The sequence below is a fragment of the Prionailurus bengalensis genome, chromosome D2 (assembly GCF_016509475.1).
Source record: "Prionailurus bengalensis isolate Pbe53 chromosome D2, Fcat_Pben_1.1_paternal_pri, whole genome shotgun sequence".
NCBI lineage: Eukaryota > Metazoa > Chordata > Mammalia > Carnivora > Felidae > Prionailurus > Prionailurus bengalensis.
In genome coordinates, this window is record NC_057351.1 from 66927612 (window position 1) to 66948311 (window position 20700).

The window sequence follows — 20700 nt, forward strand, 5'->3', positions numbered from 1 at the left end:
CAATATTTTTGTTAGCCAACCACAGATTAGGAGATCAGTCCACTACAAGTTAGAAGTCTAAGTCACGTGATCTAGTGAATACCTACTGTCAACTGGGTGTGCAACCTCAGGGAGAAGGGGAGTGGGGTCTCAGTGTCTGTGTTCACCTCTCTAAAATATGGTGGTTGCAGAGTAGATCCAGGGTTTTCCAAACGAGCCCTGAAAAAGTCCCAGGGGTCCCTAAGAGTCTATCCCAATAAAACTAGAGCTGGAGTCACCAGCTCAAGAAAATACAAAACTGAAACAAATATGAAAATCATTTTAAAAAGAAAATGTTAAATGTAGTCTTACAAGAAATTCTTACACTTCATACTTTTACTAATTTCTAGTAAAGAAATCATCAAAAGAAATACTCAAATCAAAAATGTATTCTTGGGCGCCTGGGTGGCGCAGTCGGTTAAGCGTCCAACTTCAGCCAGGTCACGATCTCGCGGTCCGTGAGTTCGAGCCCCGCGTCAGGCTCTGGGCTGATGGCTCAGAGCCTGGAGCCTGCTTCTGATTCTGTGTCTCCCTCTCTCTCTGCCCCTCCCCCGTTCATGCTGTCTCTCTCTGTCTTAAAAATAAATAAACGTTGAAAAAAAATTAAAAAAAAAAAAAAAAAAAGTATTCTTGCCTCCTGATGAGTACAAGAGACAATCTCTATGTGATAAAGGACATAATGCAAACTTTCAAATCATTTCAGCTGGTTTTTCAAAAAACTTTTCTCAAAAACTACTGACATCAGCGAACGGTTCTGATAACTCATATGTAAGATAACTATAGATATATGACTAGATAATGACTATATCATAGTTATAGTCCCATAGGCATATAACAAAACAACTTCACAAAAACTCAATTATAAAACAGGGACCATACATATTTTTCCACACCCCATATACTGGCACAAAACTATACTATTAGAATTCAAGTAGAATAATGAGTTTTTTCCAGCTCATTTTTAAAATAGATTTTACTTTTTTAGAACAGTTACAGATTCACAGCAAAACTGAGCAGAAAACACAGAGTTCCCATATACCTCTCTTTTCCAACATACACACAGCCTCCCCCACAACCAAGATTCCCCACCAATGGAGCCAGAAAGCATTATGCTAAGTGAATTAAGTCAGTCAGAGAAAGACAACAACCATATGATTTCACTCATATGTGGAATTTAAGAAACAAAACAAACGTACATAGTGGAGAAAAAGAGGAATACCAAGAAACAGACTCTTAACTATAGAGAAAAAACTGATGGTGACCAGAGGGGAGGCCGGGGGAAGGCAGGGTGGGATCATAGGTTAAATAAGTGATGGGGATTAAGGAGGGCACTCATGATGAGCACTGGGTACTGTAAGTAAGTGCTGAATCACTAAACCATACACCTGAAACTAAAATTACACTGTATGGTACCTCACTGGAACTTAAATAAAAACTTGAAAAAAAAAATAAAATAAATTGAATTTAAAAAACAAAAAAAGATCACCCACCAGAGTGGTACATTGGTTACCACTGATAAACCTACACAGACACATTATTATCCCCCTAAGCCCACAGTTCATTTTAGAATTCACTCTTGGTGTGGTACATTCGACGGGTTTTGACAAATGCATGTCACGTATCTAGCATTATAGCATCATACGAAACCGCTTAATAGTTTTCATTGCCCTAAAAATCCTCTCTGCTCGGTCTTTTTATCCCTCTGCCTCACTGCCCCCCAACCCCCGGCAGTGACTAATCTTTTTACTGTCTGCACAGTGTTGCCTTTTCCAGAAATTCAGACGGCTGGAATCACACAACACATAGCCTTTTCAGATTGGCTTCTTTCACTTAGCAATATATATTTAAGGTTCTTCCACATCTTTTCTTGATAGCTCATTTCTTTTTAGTGATGAATAATATCCCATTGTCTGGATGTACCACAGGTTATGTATACATAAGGTCATCATGGTTGCTTCCAAGTTGTGGCTGTTGTGTATGAAGCTGCCATAAACATCCATGTACAGGTTTTTGCATGGACTTAAGTTTCCAACTCCTTTGGGTAAATACCAAGGAGAATGACCACTGGATCCTAAGGTAAGAATACATTTGGTTTTGTAAGAAACTGCCAAACTTGTCTTCAAAGTGGCTATACCATTTTGCACTCCCACCATTAATGAATGAAAGTTCCTGCTGCTCTACTCCCTCACCAACATTTGGTGTCTCCAGTGTTTCGTATTTTGCCAACCCATTTTTTAAACAAATAAAAAATATTTTACTTAACTATACATGTCCTAACATACAATGTTGGAAGTAATGAAGAGTGACAATGGAGCCATTATACGACCAGTATGGTCAAGGACTGACAGCCTGACTCAGTGTGGCTTGAACTCTGCTAGATGTGGATCTGTTTAGGTTTGTCTTCCACATTTTTATCTGCTTCTTCTCCATCATCACCAGCATCTGGGGCTACAGAAGTCTCAGTCATTACAGTTACCTCCAATAGACTCCCCTGTGAGGTACCATGTTGATCTTGGGACTCACTGAAGAAGTGCTCCATTCTTAATTTGCCAGGGTAGCATCGACCACCGGCACCAGGGCTCCATCTCAGGAGTCTCCACAGGACAGCAAGTACTTAATGACAGAGTCACTGGAAACAGTCCTATTCACAATTCAAACATTCCTATGTTCCTTGCATTATAGCTGCCTCTGAATACTTTTCAGAGAGGCATCCTTTCCTTTGGTCTAATCTGTTTAACCTGTGATTTCTCTTCTATCTAAGAAGGATCATAATTATCTGATCCGACCTAAGTTTATATGTCAACACCTCCATTGGGTTCAAAATGAAGCCTACTGCAACCTTGTAAGCTTGCCAGCATCTGAAACTTTACTGTGACATCTTTCAGGGGCTTCAAACCATATTTCTGAGCAAGTTGACATTGAAAAGAGTCAAGTCAAAATGCAGACTTTCTCGGAGCAGTATTTCCACCTTGGCCGCACAACAGAACTACCTGGGGGACTTCTAATTTAATTAGTCTGGAGTACAGCCTGGGCATCTGGAATTTTAAAAAAAGCAAATACATGATAGCAGCCAATGTATTTTCTGTCAAGATCTTCAATTTCCTTACAGGATTTGGCTTCTATTTGGGCACATTCTGACTTAAAGATTTTGATGGCACTGACTGGGAGTTTATAGCACTGACCAGAGTACATATCAACCTTATCAGTCACTGACTTCATCAATATAGTCAACAGAACTAACGGCAAGCACAAAATCCTCAATTCCAAACTGAAAATCATCACAGGCAAAATGGAACTGGCCAAGGACATCCTCTGCCTCATGGTCACCATAACCTGCCTCCTCACCACCAGATTCTGACCTTCATCACCATCTCTGCCTCATCCTCACCTTTCCCCTCTTGACCGGCCTCCTCGGAAACATCAGCACTGCAGGCCTTACTCTACTCCACACCCCGCACTTCCCTACACAATGCCACCTGCCGTCACCACCTTCCCTGCTCCCTTCTTCTCTTCCTTCACATTTGGTTGGTGTCCTTGGTCAGATGCAGCCACTTTTTTGTCACCCATATCAGACACAAAGAAAGCGCTCCCCAGACCGCAACCCACAGTCAGGACATGGTAAGTGGCAGCGGCAGCCACAACAGAGGTGAAGAAGATAGTGATAGGCAATGACTAAAGCGATGGGCTGGGGCATTGGAAGTGGCTTCCAGGCACCAAGATGGCTGGAGCAGCTGTGGCCGCAAGCACAACAGGCCCTGAAAGCAATTGAATGGGTGTGCAGCTAGCCGAGGAGGGGACGAAGCTTACAGAATTACAAGACCCAGCCATGAAGGTGGCAGCACTTGAAAACGCAGCCAAGATGGAGGAGATGAGAGTCTCGGCTGGTTACCCTCGCCAGGTGACTTTTATGAGGGTTAGATAGGTTACTATATACAAAGCACTTAGAAACAGTGTCACACACACAGTAAATGTTATGTGTGTGCAATTAATAGAGATACACATTAACTAACTACGAAGGCAATGTGATAAATAGCACAACAGGCGTATATTGCTTCTCCCTAAGAGGGACCATGCCATCCTCATTCCCGAATCCATGTATCTAGCCCACCACCTAACACATACATATGCTCACTCAAAGATGGCTGAGTCAAGGTCACAACTTTAGGTCATGATCTTTTATCAACCAGACTCAGTATAACCAACAGCAATGAATCTTCAGTGAAAGAAGAAAGCTAGGATCTTAGATGTCATATTACAGCATCTGCTCACTCCACATTCCATTACTTTTAGAAATTTAGAAGCAGCCAAGAGTTAATCAGGGTGTGCAGGGAAGAAAGAAGCCAAGAGCAACAAGCCTAGACCATGATGTAACATTAGCCCATACGCTGCCAGGTATTTTTAAATCATGCTTTAAAGAGAATGACTCACTTAAAAGTCTCTTGTACATGCGGGCCTGCTTTTAGAAATAAGTTTCTAAACCTTCAGCCTTTATCATAAACAAAACTTCACTGCTTAGAAGTACATGAAAAGCACACCATATTTACCTCACTGGGTGGCTAGAAGAATTTAACTTGACATCATGTGTTAGAGCACCATGCACAGCATCTCGTACATTATAAAAGCTCAAGGAATATTATTTGAGTCTGGATCTGAAGCACCAGCTGGGTTTCCTACACGACTTGTTGTAAGAATAGAAGGGGCTGGTTTACTCCGATTTCAGCATCTTAACACATGCAAAGATGCCAGGCTGCTCTTCCAGCATCAACAGCTTTAGAGGCAGTGGTTTCCTTCTCTGTCTCACTGCGGAGTGAGGACTGAGGGCTTTACACACATTAGTGGTTAGTTCTCACAATAACCCTCCAAGGGAGGTTTCGCTATTCCCATTTTATAAAGGAACAGGAGTTAAATACTTGCCCCAGACAACTGGACCATCAGGCACCAAGACCCAATATCTATCTAATTCCCAAGTCTATGCTCTACTATAACATATTATCTAGGGGATGTAATAGAGGCTCTCTTCAAAGTATTCTAAGACCAATGGAGTCAAACAAGTGGGTTCTAGTTTCCAGCTGGGATCAGCAACCTCAGACAACTGATGTTCCCTGGACCTCTCTTTCTTCATACATAATAAAGAGAAGTTCTCTTTAAACTCTAAATTTGATCATTCGATCACTTTTTCCCTTTACTTACTTATTTCTCATTCCTTCTTCCTTCTTCCTCCCCTCCCAATGTGACCCAAAATGTGTTGGATACATTTATCTATATTTTTAAAGAAAAGGGACCTAACTGCATGCAATTATAGCACTGCTCTTCCAAAGAGAGACCAGTCACGGCTTATGTGCTTCAGGTGATCAATTCTTTTCAGTGAACTAAAAGGAAATGCTGTGGTTCTCCTGGGTGGTCCTCAGAAAAGCGTTAGCTTTCAAGGGATAGAAATGCACTTAAATACCACTTTTCAGAATTCAGGATTCTGGCAACCCAACAATATAATCAGCCAGTTCTGGGAAGACAGTATGGTTCCAGAAATTTCTCCCAAAAAGATTTTCCTGGATGTACATTCAATGTATACAGTAGAGTACTATACTATAAACTTTTCTCATTTCATAATCTTAAGACAAAAATTGGAGGCCACTAAGGTAGTCAATTAAAGTTTACAATAGAGAGTAGAAAAACCAGAAGAGGCCATTTCCAAAAAATAACCTATCTCCTCTTCCACCACCACCCAATCCCCAGAAACAGGAAATACAAAAACTAAAATTCTCTAATGTGTTCCCTAAAAAAGTGGTAAATATAGACAGAAATAGTAACCAACTATCCAGAAGCCAAAAGACAAAATGGTTTTTAATTTCCACATATATATCTACCCAATTAGTCCCAACCATGAGCAATTATTAATCCTTTACCCCCTCTTCTCTCCCACTTGGAGTTAGAGTATGGGGACCTAAAATTCTTTTGAGGGGTGCCTGGGTGGCTCAGTCGGTTGGGCGTCCAACTTCAGCTCAGGTCATGATCTCACAGTTTGTGAGTTCGAACCCCGCATCAGGCTCTGTGCTGACAGCTCAGAGCCTGGAGCCTGCTTCGGATTCTGTGTCTCCTTCTCTCTCTGCCCCTCCCCAACTTGTGCTCTATGTCTCTCAAAAAATAAATAAATGTAAAAAAAAAGTTGTTTTTAATTCTTTTGAGATGTTCCATCGAATTAATAGCCAAAATTATTACCTGTTTCCGTGCCTGGGTCACCAGAGTATGCCACCTCGTTAGGCTCAATTATTCTTAAATTTGTCAGCTGAAAATCCTGGTGATTCGCCCTTAAGAAGAGAAAGAACAGGATATTGCAGACTTTGACCATAGGATATGTGGCAAGGCTTATTTAGAGAGGATATCTACTTGACTTAGCAATTTTCCTTCATGAGTCAGAAGGACTCTCACCCCGATATCAAAACGAAATTAAGTAAAAGTTTCAGATAAAACCTGCAGCTAAAACAGCACCATAGCAGGCAAACCTTCTCAGATCTAACCTCTTAATTCATGAATTCTCTTCAGTTATGTCTAATCCCTAACTAGTCTAAAAAGATTTTATTGGCAACAACTCTATTTTTCACATGTACAAATTCTATTTGGTTTGTTTGGGGTTTTGTTTGTTTGTTTGTTTGTTTGTTTGTTTTTAGAGAGAGAGGGCAGGAGAGAACAGAAGGAGAGAAAGAGAATCTTAAGCAGGCTCCATGCTCACCATGGAGCCCAATCCCATGACCCTAGGATCATGACCCAAGCCAAAATCAAGAGTCAGACACTCAATGACTAAGCCACCCAGGCACTCCTGGTTTTTGTTTTCTTTTGTTTTTTAATTTGCCTGCTCTTTCTTCATGGTGTCCCATTCTTTCACTATGGTTTCTACTCCTTCTCTTAACTTCAATTATTTGGGGCCCTTATTTTAGAATTCATTTCAGACGTAGAAGGTCTTAGAACCAACTAATCTTTGACAAAGCAGGAAAGAATATCCAATGGAAAAAATACAGTCTCTTCAGCAAACAGTGTTGGGAAAACTGGACAGCGACATGCAGAAGAATGAACCTGGACCCCTTTCTTACACCACACACAAAAATAAACTCAAAACGGATGAGAGACCTAAACGTAAGACAGGAAACCATCAAAATCCTAGAGGAGAAAGCAGGCAAAAAACCTCTTTGACCTTAGCTGCAACAACTTCTTACTCAACACGTCTCTGGAGTCAAGGGAAACAAAAGCAAAAATGAACTACTGGGACCTCATCAAGATAAAAAGCTTCTGCACAGCCAAGGAAACAATCAGCAAAACTAAAAAGCAACCAACGGAATGGAAGAAGATATTTGCAAATGACATGTCAGACAAAGGGTTAGTATCCAAAATCTGTAAAGAACTTCTCAAACTCAACACCCAAAAAACAAATCATCCAGTGAAGAAATGGGCAAAAGACAGGAACAGACACTTCTCCAAAGAAGACATCCAGATGGCCAACCGACACATGAAAAAATGCTCAACATTACTCATCATCAGGGAATTACAAATCAAACCCACAATGAGATACCACTTCACACCTGTCAGAATGGCTAACATTAACAACTCGGGCAACAACTCAGATGTTGGCGAGGATGCAGAGAAAGAGGATCTCTTTCGCACTGCTGGTGGGAATGCAAACTGGTGCAGCCACTCTGGAAAACAGTATGGAGGTTTCTCAAAAAGTTAAAAATAGAACTACCCTATGACCCAGCAACTGCACTACTAGGTATTTACCCAAAGGACACAGGAGTGCTGTTTCAAAGGGGCACATGCATATCAATGTTTATAGCAGCACTATCGACAATAGCCAAAGTATGGAAAGAGCCCAAATGTCCATCGATGGATGAATGGATAAAGAAGATGTGGTATATATATACAATGGAGTATTACTAGGCAATCAAAAAGAGTGAAATCTTGCCATTTGCAACAACATGGATGGAACGAGAGTGTATTATGCTAAGCAAAATTGGTCAGTCAGAGAAAGACAAATAACATATGACTTCTCATGTGTGAAATTTAAGATACAAACAGACGAACATCAAGGAAGGGAAGCAAAAATAATATTAAAAACAGGGAGGGAGATAAACCATAAGAGACTCTTTAATAGAACAAACTGAGGATTGCTGGAGGCATCTTGGGTGGGGGGATGAGCTAAATGGGCAAGGGGCATTAAGGAGGACACTTGCTGGGATGAGCACTGGGTGTTATATGTAAGTGATGAATCACTAAATTCTATATAATGATTCTGAAACCATTATTATGCTACATGTTAACTAACTTGGAGGTAAATTTTAAAAAATTAAAAATTAAATTACAAAAAGAAGGTCTTGGGATAGTAAACTTCAAGTTTGGTGGGCCTGCTGGCTCCCTCTTAGTAAGTTATTCCTTGTGTGTTTTGCAATCTTTTATTAAGAGCTTATCTTCAGTAGAAACTATTTTATCTGTGAAATGTCCTGGTTGTACCAGTACCACTGTCACTGTCGTTTGCTTATGAGACTAATCTCCACTTTAATTTCTTAGCTAGGAGATTTACACACAAATCTCCTATCCCCATCTAGGGATAGTCTGATGCCCTGGACCCCAGGTAAGAAGGCCTATAGAGTCTGATAACTTCCCCAGGCTCGGCTTACCAGCTACCATTTAAGCTTTAAGTTCCCCTAAATTTCTGGCACCTGACAATTTCTCTTTCTTTCAAGACTTTTCTGTAATTGAGGCCCTACTCTAGACACAACAATGAACAAAACAGACAACATCTCTGACCTCAGGAGGTTTACGTGGGTAGGGGGATAGGGGCTCGAGGATGCAGAACGAAGAGGATCCAGGAGGAGAGGCATTAGACACAAAACGAGAACACAGTCTGTCAGGGAGTTCTGTGAAGAAAAGTAAAGCGGGGCAAGGGGAAGAGTGTCAGAGAGGGAAAGGGAAAGGTCATTTTATATGGGGTTGCTAGGCAAGGTCTCTCTGCTAACAGATGACAGTTTAGCAGTCCTAAAAAAAAAAAAAGTGACAGATCAAGCCATGTGAATGTCTGAGAACATTCTAGAGAAGGGGACTAGTAAGTGCAAAGTCCCTAAGGCAGGAGTATGCCTGGTATACTGGCAAGGAGGCCAGTGTGGTGTGACCGTGTGTGCTGGCAGGTGGGGAGGTAAGTGGTTAGGAGACAAGAACAGAGGCAACAAGGAGCCTGCTGTAGGTCATACAAAGGGTTTGGATTTTATTCAGTTTTAAACTTAAAGGTAATTTTGTCATAATTTTACATTTTTATGTATTAGTAGAGGGACAGGAGCCCACATTAGCTCAATTCACCACATAGCCAGAACGAGAAGACCAGACATTTTCACCAATCTTTCCAGGCCTACTCTCTGATGGCTGCTACTTTAATCTTGTTGGACAGAATGAGATGTTCTTTATTGAGGATCATATATTCTTTCATTAAAAAGACGTCAATATTTCTTATAAATCTAAGTGCAAATATCCTCAGCAAAATACTAGCAAAACTGAATACATTAACATATAAAAAAGATCATATACCATCACCAAGTGGGATTTATCCCATAAATGCAAGATGGGTTCAACATACAAAAATTAATGTAATACACAGTATCAATAGAATAAAGAATAAAAGCTGCATGATGACATCAGAAGACACAGAAAAAGCATTTTGACAAAATCCAACACCTCTTCATGATAAAAGTACTCAGTAAACTAGAAGAGAAATTCTTCAACCTGATCAAGAATATTACAAAAATCCACAGCTAACATCATCTTTCTTTTTTTTTTTTTTTTAATTTTTTAATGTTTACTTATTTTGGGGAAAGAAAGAGACAGAGACAGAGTACGAGTAGGGGAGGGGCGGAGAGAGAGGGAGACACACAATCTGTAGCAGGCTCCAGGCCCTGAGCAAGTGTTCAGCACAGAACCTAACGCGGGGCTTGAACCCATGAACCGCGAGATCATGACCTGAGCCAAAGTTGGACACTTAATCGACTGAGCCACCCAGGCGCCCCAACAGCTAACATCATCTTTAATGTTAAAAGGTTGAACACTTTCTATCTAAGATAAAGAACAGGACAAAGATGTCCAATCTTGCTACTTTAGTCAACACTATACTGGAGGTTCTATCCAGGGCAATTAGGCAAAAAAGTGAAATAGAAAGCATCAAGATTAGAAAAGAAGTAAAATTATCTCTACTTGCAAATAGCAGTATCTTCAATATAGAAAATCTTGAAGAACCTACACAAAAGAATTAGAACAAAGAAGACTGCAATCAAGACTGGAGGATACCAAATCAATATACTGTAATTAATTGTATTTCTATATACTTGCAATGAACAATCCAAAAATAAAACTAAGAAAAGTTCATTTACAACAGCATCAAAAGAATGACTACCTAGGAATATATTTAACAAAACAGATGCAAAGCTTATACTCCGAAAACTACAAAACATTGTGCAAGAAATTAAAATAGACCTAAATAAATGGAAAGACATTCTATGTTCACGGATTGGAAGACTCAGTATTGTTAAAATTGCAATGCTCCCCCAAAATAATCTAGAGGTAAATCCCTATCAAATTTCAGCTAGCTTGTATGTGCAGAAATTGACAAGCAAATCCTAAAATTCATATGGAAATGCATGGAATCCAGAACAGCCACATCAATCTTGAAAAAGAACAACACTGGAGGATTCATCCTTCCTGATTTCAAAACTAATAAAACTACAGTAATCAAGACAGTGTGGTATTGGCATATAAATCAATGAGACAGAATTAGTTCAGAAATAAACTCTCACACTTATTGCCAGTTTTTGACAACAGTGCCAAAACTATTCAATGGAGGGAAAAAAAAAAAAAAAAGACTGTCTTCAACAAATAATGCTAGGACAATGGGGAATCCACATGCAAAAGAACGAAACTGAACCCCTACCCTCACACCAAAAATGAAAATTAACTTAAAATGGATCACAGACATAAATGTTTTCTTGGAAGAATACACAGGCACAAATCTGCCTGACCTTGGATTAGGCAATGATTTCTTAGATACGACGTCAAAAGTATAAGCAACCGAAGGAAACAGATACACTGGGCTTTATTAAAGACTTTTTTACTTCAGAGGATACCATCAAGAAAGTGAAAAGACAGGGCACCTGGCTGGCTCAGTGGGTACAGCATGAGACTCTTGACCTCAGGGTCATGAGTTGAGCCCCACATTGGGTATGAAGGCTACTTAAAATAAAATGGTTAAAGAGAGAGAGAGAGAGAGAGAGAGAGAGAGAAAGTGAAAAGACAACTGATAAAATGAGAGAAAATATTTGCAACTCATATCTGAGAAGAGGCTAACATCCAGAGTATTGCGAGACACCTGGGTGCCTCAGTCGGTTGAACACCCAACTCTTGATTTCTGCTCAGGGTGTGGGATAGAGCCCCGTGTCAGGCTCCACACCGAGTGTGGAGCCTATTTAAGAGTTTCTTTCGCCCTCTCCCTCTGCCCCTCTCCCCTACTCACACTCTCTCTAAAATATAATAATAATAATAAATTAAAATAAAATAAATTTTAAAAAAGAACTATTGCAACTCAACAATAAAAAGGCCACCCCAGGGGCGCCTGGGTGGCTCAGTCGGTTAAGCAGCCAACATCGGCTCGGGTCACGATCTCACAGTTTGTGAGTTTGAGCCCCACGTCGGGCTCTGTGCTGAGTGGGGCTCTGTGCTGACAGTTCAAACCCTGAAGCCTGCTTTGGATTCTGTGTCTGCCTCTCTCTCTGACCCTCCCCTGCTTGCTCTTTCTCTCTCTCTCTCTCTCTCTCTCTCTCTCTCTCTCTCTCTCAAAAATAAATAAACATTTTAAAAAATTAAAACAAAAAAAGACAACCCAATTTTTTTTGAGAAAGAGAGAAAGAGAACATACATGAGAGGAGCAGAGGGAGAGAATCCCAAGCAAGCTTCACATCCATCACAGAGCCCAATGTGGGGCTCGATCCCACAACAGTGAGATCACAACCTGAGCCGAAATCAAGAGTTGGATGCTGACCCAATTGAGCCACCCAGGCATCCCATGACAACCCAATTTTAAAATGGTCAAGGGCATCTGAATAGACATTTTCAAACACACATTTTTCCTAAGAAGATATTCAAAGAGTGAATGAGCACATGAAAAGATTTTCAGTATCTTTATCCGTTAGAGAAATGCCAATCAAAATCACAATGAGATATAAGTTCACATCCACTAGGAAGGTTATAATCAAAAAGAACAGAAATAACAAGTGTAGGAAAGGATGTGAAAAAATTGGAACCCTCAGACATTGCTGGTGGGAATATAAAATGGTGTAGTGACTTTGGAAAACAGTCCAGTATTCCTCAAAAGGTTAAATATGGAATTATCCTATAACGGGGCGCCTGGTGGCTCAGTCAGTTGAGGGTCTGACCCCTGATCTCAGCTCAGGTCATGATCTCACGGTTCCTGGGCTAGAGCCCCCACATAGGGCTCTGCACTGACAGCTCGGAACCTGCTGGGATCCCCTCTCCCTCTCTCTCTCTCCTCTCCCCCACTCACATACACATGTACTCTCTCAACACTCTCTCTCAAAATTAACAAATAAACATTTAGTAAATAATAATAATTATTATCCTATGACCCAGCAATTCCACTCCTAGGTATGAAAAATTAAAAACACAAGCCCACATAAAAACTTGTATATGAATCTTCATAGCAGCATGTTCATAAAAGCCACAAAGTAGAAACAACCAAAATGTCCATCAACTGATGAAAGGATAAATACCTGGTCTATCCATACAATGGAATATTATTTGGCAATAAAAAGGAATCAAGTATTGATGACTTGGTACAGCATAGTAAACTCTGAAAACATTTTATGCTAAGTGAAAAAAGCTGGTCACAGAAGACCGTATGTTGTACGTCCAGAACAGGCAAATCCATAGAGACAGAAAGTAAATTGGCAACCGCCTACCAGTGGGGTGAAGTTGGAGAAAATGAGGAGCACCTACCAATGTGTACAGGATTTCCTCTGGCAAGGGGTAAGGATGTTCTAACACTGAGTGTAGTGTTGGTTGTACAACTCTAGGATTATTCGAAAAATCACTGAAATGTATGTTTTATTTTATTTTTTTAGTGTTTTATTTTATCTTTGAGAGAGACAGAGCGGGCGGCGGGGAGGGACAGAGAAAGAGGGAGACACAGAATCTGAAGCAGGCTCTGTGCTGTCGCAGAGAGCCCGACGCGGTGCTCGAACTCACGAACCGCGAGATCATGACCTGAGTCGAAGTCGGACGCTTAACGAACTGAGCCACCCAGGTGCCCCAAAATGTATGTCTTAAATAGGTGAATAATGTGGTACATGAATTATATCTCAATAAAGCTGCTATAGTATTTTACAAGGTAAGAAACCTCTTTTTCTTGGACAGAGATCTATGTCACAGTCTCACCTGATTTCCCTTGACTTCATATACCTGTTTAGCAGATGGTGAGCCAAGGAAGTCACTTTCTCTATACATTCAAAGTTAACTAATCAGGGCACAGAACAAGAGGGCTGGAGGGAAGTTATTCAGAAGTAGCTCTATTCTTTCACTTTTTACAAGAGAAGGTACAAAGATAACTTGCCAGAGGCCATACACTCAGTAGCTGCGAAGCCAAGACAAGAAGTCGGGTCTGACGGGCGAAGCTCACAGATTTTCAATTCAAGCTCGCTCTCTGAGCATCACTACCTCCACCTTCCTGGCAGGATCAAAGGGGCCACAAAGCAGCTAAACCTTACAGTTGTTCTGTTCCTGTCACACCCTGGTGTCTGCAGGATCCAAGACCCCGCCACCCTTCACTTACCTGGACAGATACATTCTCAGGCTCTCAGTTGAAGCAGGGCTACCCTTAAATGTTAGAGGTACAATGCACTTCAGGGACCGTCCAACTCAGCTCCCTCCTCTAGACAAAGGAACTGAGAAACAGAGACCAAATGACTTGTTCAAAGCCTCGCAGCTAGCTGGGTGACAGAGCTAGTCTAGAACTACAGTCCAGGCCTCCCAACTTCCAACACAGAGCTTCCTCGACCTATACGTTCTCAACATCGTGATGTGCCAAGAGGTGGGTAAGGGGAAAAATCGTGCAGAGAACTTCCCGTTCAATCTTCGCATAAGATGGGAGGGGCACATCTTTCTCCCATTTTATAAAGAAACGCCGGCAGGGTTGTGCTTACTCTCCCCCTTACCCGGGTCGGTGATGAGAATCACGCACAATTATCATTCAGGATGGGACAAAACAAGGATCAAGATCCTGAATCACAACATGGGGCACCTGGGTGGCTCAGTCAATTAAGCATCCAGCTCTTGGTTCCGGTTCAGGTCATGATGTCACGGTTCCTGGGTTCAAGCCCCGTGTCAGGCTCTGTGCTAATGGTGCAGGGCCTGTTTGGAGAATCTCTCCCTCTCTCTCTGCCCCGCCTCTGTGCCCTCGCCCCCGCCCCCCTCTCTCTCTCTCTCTCTCTCTCCCTTCCTTTCTCTCTCTCTCTCTCAAAGTAAATAAAATAAACTTAAAAAAAAAAAAAGATGCTCAATCACGTCTAATAAGGTAAGGGTAGACTGAAATAAGTTTTAACATGCAGAAGTGGGAAATGTGTTCTTTTCCTACCCCAAATCCATCCCTCCCTCCTTCCTTTGGTCAAAGCACAATGGTTTCCATCTAAGACAGTGTCATGTCCATTTTCCGTCCACAGAGTTGGTATGAATCTCATCCCCTCACCCACCAACTTCTGGGACCCACACCTGGGCAATCTATCCCTGCGATCACAACGACTAGTTCAGGGATAAACATTAGGTCAAGTCAGCCTACTGGAAATCAGATCTGGGATTTGTGCTCCAGCCATTAGGAAAGAAGTCTCTATTTCTGCTGGGGCTGCCAGCTTAGAACCATCATACCTCCCATAAGGACAAAGTCTGCCTGAGAACGAAGCCAATACTTAAGAAAACAGAGCCAAGATGGGAATGCAAGCTAGTGCAGCCACTCTGGAAAACAGTATGGAGGTTCCTCAAAAAACTAAAAATAGAACTACCCTACGACCCAGCAATTGCACTACTAGGCATTTATCCAAGGGATACAGGTGTGCTGTTTCGAAGGGACACATGCACCCTCATGTTTATAGCAGCGCTATCAACAATAGCCAAAGTATGGAAAGAGCCCGAATGTCCATCAATGGATGAATGGATAAAGAAGATGTGGTATATACATACAATGGAGTATTACTCGGTAATCAAAAAGAATGAAATCTTGCCATTTGCAATTATATGGATGGAACTGGAGGGTATTATGCTAAGTGAAATTAGTCAGAGAAAGACAAAACTCATATGCCTTCACTCATATGAGGACTTTAAGAGAAAAAAACAGATGAACATAAGGGAAGGGAAATAAAAATAATATAAAAACAGGGAGGCGGACAAAACAGAAGAGACTCATAAATATGGAGAGCAGGGTTACTGGAGGGGCTGTGGGAGGGGGGATGGGCTAAATGGGTAAGAGGCACTAAGGAATCTACTCCTGAAATCATTGTTGCACTATATGCTAACTAATTTGGATGTAAATTTTAAAAAATAAAAAAGAAAACTACGAAAAAAAAAAAAAAACAGAGCCAAGAGATACAAAAAAAAAGAGGCCAAGTCTCATGCCAGTGTTGGTCTCCTCGACTGAGCTGCACTAGAAGTCAGCTCAACCCCTTTTTTACCTAAATCAATTTTACCTGAAATGCAAGAAGTTCTCATTTTTACACTGAATAGCACTCAAATTCTGCCACTAGGGGAGGGGCCTGGGGCAAATGTCCCTTCTCAGTCTCTCAGTTGCCTTCTGCGTGTGGAGGCTTTGCCAACTGATGCCAACGATCCTTCTGCCCCTAAAATGTTGTGATTCTATAATCTAATCTTGGTCCTCAAAGCTACTTATGGGTCTAGGACCTAACTCACATTAACCTAACCCCATTTCCAGCACTTAACATACTGGCAACTCCTTCCACACCAGGTTTGCCACAAGGCCCCACATCCTTCCACAAGCCAGGTCTGCTTTTCTACTCATCCCAAGCATGCCATAGAAAGCCCAAGGCCAGGTCAAGGTCAGCTCTGGATCTGTCCACTCACAATCACAAGTACAAGCCATGGTCCGCGTTCAGCAAGTGGGACCGGCCATGCTGCCAGGTGTATTTAGTCAAGTCTCAACTGGTCTGAGGATGGCTGATCCCGTGTGCATGGCAGGGAATATAGCTTCCGGCCTTTGTGGTCTCTGAACGTTTCTCAGTCTCCCACTTTGTTAGCTGCTGTAATAAGTATACCCTGGTTGTGGGGGGAGTATAAACTGAAATGTGTTTGAGACCAGGAGATTATCCTTCTCACCTCCCTGTGCCCAGGAAGAGCCCGGGGCAGGTTACTGGTGGGATCTTTCTAGAGATTATGCCGAAGTATTCCCTTACACAGTCTCTGAAACCAATTGGGTGGGGATGGGCCTGCGGCTCCCCATGTTCGTGGCGGCTGCGATCAGTAAGGCGAATTGCCTGTATCAGTATTGTCAGGGTTGTAATTTGAGAATTATATTCCCCGGGAAGAGGGCGAGAGCAGGGGCTCTTCCACTTCCCAGGACACCTGGAGGCGCCTGGAGGGGCCAACTTCCTGCAACAGCCTAGGCCTTCCCGCAGGGCCAGGGGGAGAGGTGGGACACGGCCACCGCCCCTCCGACCCAGCGATGCCGCTCCGCGGACACGCTCATCCGGGAACCGGGACCTGGCTGCCCGAGGGTGCCCGCAGCCCTCCTGAAACGAAACGGAACTTGCCCGGTTGCATGGCTCCCTCCCCCTGCTCCCGCTTGGGGGTCTCCCGAAAGCCAGGGCCCTCGCCGGACTGTGATGGGCCGCCTGCCGCTTCTCACCCTCTAGTTCCAGCCCTCCGGGGTGCCACATGCGCGCCCGGCGCCCGGAATCACGCGCTGCCCAGACGCCGGCTCCCCGGCAGAGTCCCTCACCTTACTCGCGGTGCCTTTCTGGAGGCTGCCATTCGGCGGTGACGTGCCCCGGCCCACGTCAGGGGAGCGCAGACCAGCTGATCACCCTGGGAAGAGCAGGAAGGAGCGAGGCAGGCGCGCAGGCTGCAAGCGCGCGAGCCGAGGGGCCACGCCCCCTTCTGTGGCGTGCGCTCGCGCCGCGGCCCCGCCCGCCCGAGGGCCCCGCCCACAAGCCCGCAGCTCCAAGGCTTGCTGTCAGGGAGGCGGGAAGCAGGAAGTGTGTCCGGGTTTCCACCCCAGCAGGCCTTGCCTCTTCCCCTGCGGCGGGTTAAGGGATGGAGGCCGTGCCACGGAGCATCATTTCTGTTGGTTTTTCTCGCCTTTTCCCAAAGAGGAAAAAAAATGGGGCTTTGCAGGCTAAAGGGGCTGGGGCGCGAAGAGCTACCCTCCAGGGATGTTCCTGCCCTTAGGAGGGCAGAGAGGAGGGGAAACGAGGTCAGTTCCGATAGTACCGCTGCGGGGTCTCGCTGAGACTTTAGAGATGTCCCCCAAAATCGCTTCTTCGGGCAACTTCAAAATCCACCTAGCCACTCCACCTGGAGAGCAACGGGCACCTCAAACTTAACATATCTGAACCACGCTCCCAGCCCAACTCACCAAAACAAAAACTGTGCTCCATCAGTCTTGGCCATCTCAGTGGCTACTCCATTCTTTCACGTGCTCAGGACAACACCGTGGAGTCGTCCCTGCCTTCTCCGTTCAAACACCACATCCAGTCGGTCAAAAAATCGTGTTGGCCTGTCTTCAAAATAAATCTCTAATCCCACCCCACCTGTCCCTGCTCTGGTCTGACGCACTTGTGTGATTGATCACACGGGCCTCCCTGCTGCCACCCAGCACCTGCACAGTCCAGCGGAAACACTGCAGCCAGCGTTTCAATCCTTTGAAGTCTGAGATCGTTTTGCTACTCTGCTTAGCACTTTCTGATGGTTCCTCGTAGCACTCAAGCTAAAAGCTTTGCTTGATTTGCCCCTAACCTCACTTCCTTCTGTTCTCACCTTGCTTGCTCTGCTCCAGCTAAACTAGCCTCCTTGCTATCCTTGAAAAAGCTGGCCACACTCATGCCTTTGGCCTTGCTCTCCCTCCAAACGTTTCGGCTCTCTTCCTCACTTTTCTCTCACCTTGCCTTCAAGTCTTTGCTTAGGTAGCATCCTCTCAAAGAAACATACTCTGACCACCCTATTGAAAAATGCACTTGTTGGGATGAGCACTGGGTCTTGTATGTAAGCCAATTTGACAATAAATTATATTAAAATGTTTTTAATAAAATTAAAAATTAAAAACTAAAATCAACCTCCCCACCACTCCTAATCCCCCTTACTCTGCTATATTTTTTTCATAGTGCTTATCACCTTTTACTACAATAAAGATGTACTTGTGTGTATTGTCTTCTGTCCCCTCTTCTCCACACACAAAAGTGCACACACACACACAACACAGCCATCAATGCAGGGACTGTATCTGTATTGTTTAATGAATGACAATCCCTGACATGTAGTAGGTTCTCATTGTCTATCTTCTGCATGAATGAATGTCCCTAGAATGTACAGTCCTCAAGGGTAAGGGAGCCTGGTGCTCAGAACAGCACCTGGCACAGAGTCAGCACTTAGGAAATATTTGCTAAGTGAAAGTGACCATGTTTTTAAAAGGTGACCTATACTGGTTGCTTTGACCTTCAGGGAAGACCTAATACCCCTATATCAAATAGGTTCTGCTGCCTGTAAGAACTTAAAGTTCTGGTTCTTATTCAATACGCATTTAGACAAGCTAAATCAGGCCCTGTAGAAAAAGTATGAAAGAACTAAAAGATGTGGTGCCTTGAAAGGCAGCAGACAGCTGTTCCATTTCCCCAAATTTCTAGAGCCAAAAAGAGAGAGATTGTAAATAAAATGACTGGTTCCAGACCACATCTGATAGATGGTGGCAAAGATCAAGTTGTAAGAGAAAAAAGGAAATGTCAGAGAGACAGATAAATGGGACATAAAAGAAACAGGTATTTCGTAATCACATCGTCTGGGAGGAGTCTGCTCAGAATTTACAGCATCTGGCTTTGGAGGAGAAAGAGAAATACTTGGTGTTCCCTGGACTGGATTTGAGTTCCGGTTTGCTGGAGAAAAAGGCACCCCTCCCCCTTTGAAACTTCTGGGACAAACTCCGAGAGAGGTCGTTGAGTTGAATCATCACAAAAGGTGAGAACACTGAGGTCACAGCAGGTTCTTCCAACTCTTCGGTCCCCACATGTCTGAAGAGATGGATGAGTCCCTAACTTTTACTGAGTGCTTTGAGCCTGGCCCACAACAACCCAACGAGTAAAGGACTGTTATCCTCATTTTACTGGTTAAGTCTAGTAGAGGTTTGCAGAGGTTAAGTCACTTGCCCAAGTGACTAGTCAGTGGTGGGGCTCTGCGGTATACATTCAGGCAGCAGGATGGATTCCTAGCCCCCCAAACACTTTCATGAAGGGACCCTAGAGGTCACCTCATCCAACCTCCTAACCCATACACTGGAAAGAAAGAGGCAGCCAGATTCATCCTTCAAACTCAGACTAGATGGGTCTTAGATGAGGCCAGAAACATCAAGTGTGGGAAAACCTATTATACGTTGAACTAACTGCCCCCCCCCACGCACACAATTCACATGTTGAAGTCCCAACCCTCCAGTACCTCAAAATGCGATGGTATCTGGAAATAGAATCATTGCAGATATGATTATTAACATGAGGTCATACTGAAGTGCTGGATCCCTAATCTAATATGGTGTATCCTTACACAAAGGGGATATTTGGACACAGAACACCAAGTGAAAATGAAGGCAGAGATCAGGGTGGTGCATCTCCATACAAGCCAAAGATTGCCCGCAAACCACCAGGAGCTAGGAGAGAGTCAAGGAACGGATTCTCTTTCACGACACTCAGAAGAGACCAACCCTGCTTTGATCTTCAAGTTCCAGCCTCCGCAACTGTGAGAACACAACGTTCTGTCTGAGGCATCCAGTCTGTGGTACTTTGTTTTTTTTTTTTTTTAATTTTTTTTTTCAACGTTTATTTATTTTTGGGACAGAGAGAGACAGAGCATGAACGGGGGAGGGGCAGAGAGAGAGGGAGTCACAGAATCGGAAACAGGCTCCAGGCTCTGAGCCATCAGCCCAGAGCCCGACGCGGGGCTCGAACTCACGGACCGCGAGATCGTGACCTGGCTGAAGTCGGACGCTTAACCGACTGCGCCACCCAGGCGCCCCCAGTCTGTGGTACTTTGTGACAAAAGCCCCAGGAAACAATACAGGTGAGTTCTAAATGTTAAGGTGTATGAATTATGGGACTGTTCTTTTGGCCACATATTATTCATCCATTCTCTTCTGGTAACCACCCTTCTCCTTTCTTCTGAAGACGCATCCTTTCTTCCTTCCCTTGCTCCCTCACTCTCAGTCTATGTTATTCTAGTGAAACACTTGGGATTCCAAGAGTCTTTCATGACCTAGGCATAAGCTGTAGTCAAGGACCAGCGGTTGCTATGGGACTAGGGCAACGAGAGTTTCATGGTGAGCACTGGAACAGAGCTTTGTTTCCTTCTGCCAATCAAGAATTTGGATGCATGTTCTCTGGAGATGCT

The 20700-nt window shown here is 43.4% G+C and overlaps 1 protein-coding gene across 5 annotated transcripts in view; it reads right to left on the minus strand.

Moving 5' to 3' along the window:
• Positions 1-17207, minus strand: part of XPNPEP1 (X-prolyl aminopeptidase 1) — a 58287-nt gene extending 41080 nt beyond the window's left edge. The window contains exons 1-3 of one of the 5 annotated variants that reach the window (XM_043597469.1): positions 16961-16979; positions 6235-6323; positions 87-198 (exon numbers count right to left, since the gene is read on the minus strand). Coding sequence is in view for 1 of the 5 variants with exons in the window: in XM_043597467.1 (XP_043453402.1) it covers positions 6235-6323; positions 17054-17085 (121 nt within the window). In the remaining 4 variants the exon portion in view is untranslated. Of the gene's footprint in view, positions 1-86; positions 199-6234; positions 6324-16960; positions 16981-17053 lie in introns of those variants that run through there. The other 4 variants (XM_043597467.1, XM_043597468.1, XM_043597471.1 and 1 more) reach the window with 4 other exon arrangements.
• Between the last annotated feature and the right edge of the window lie 3493 nt (positions 17208-20700).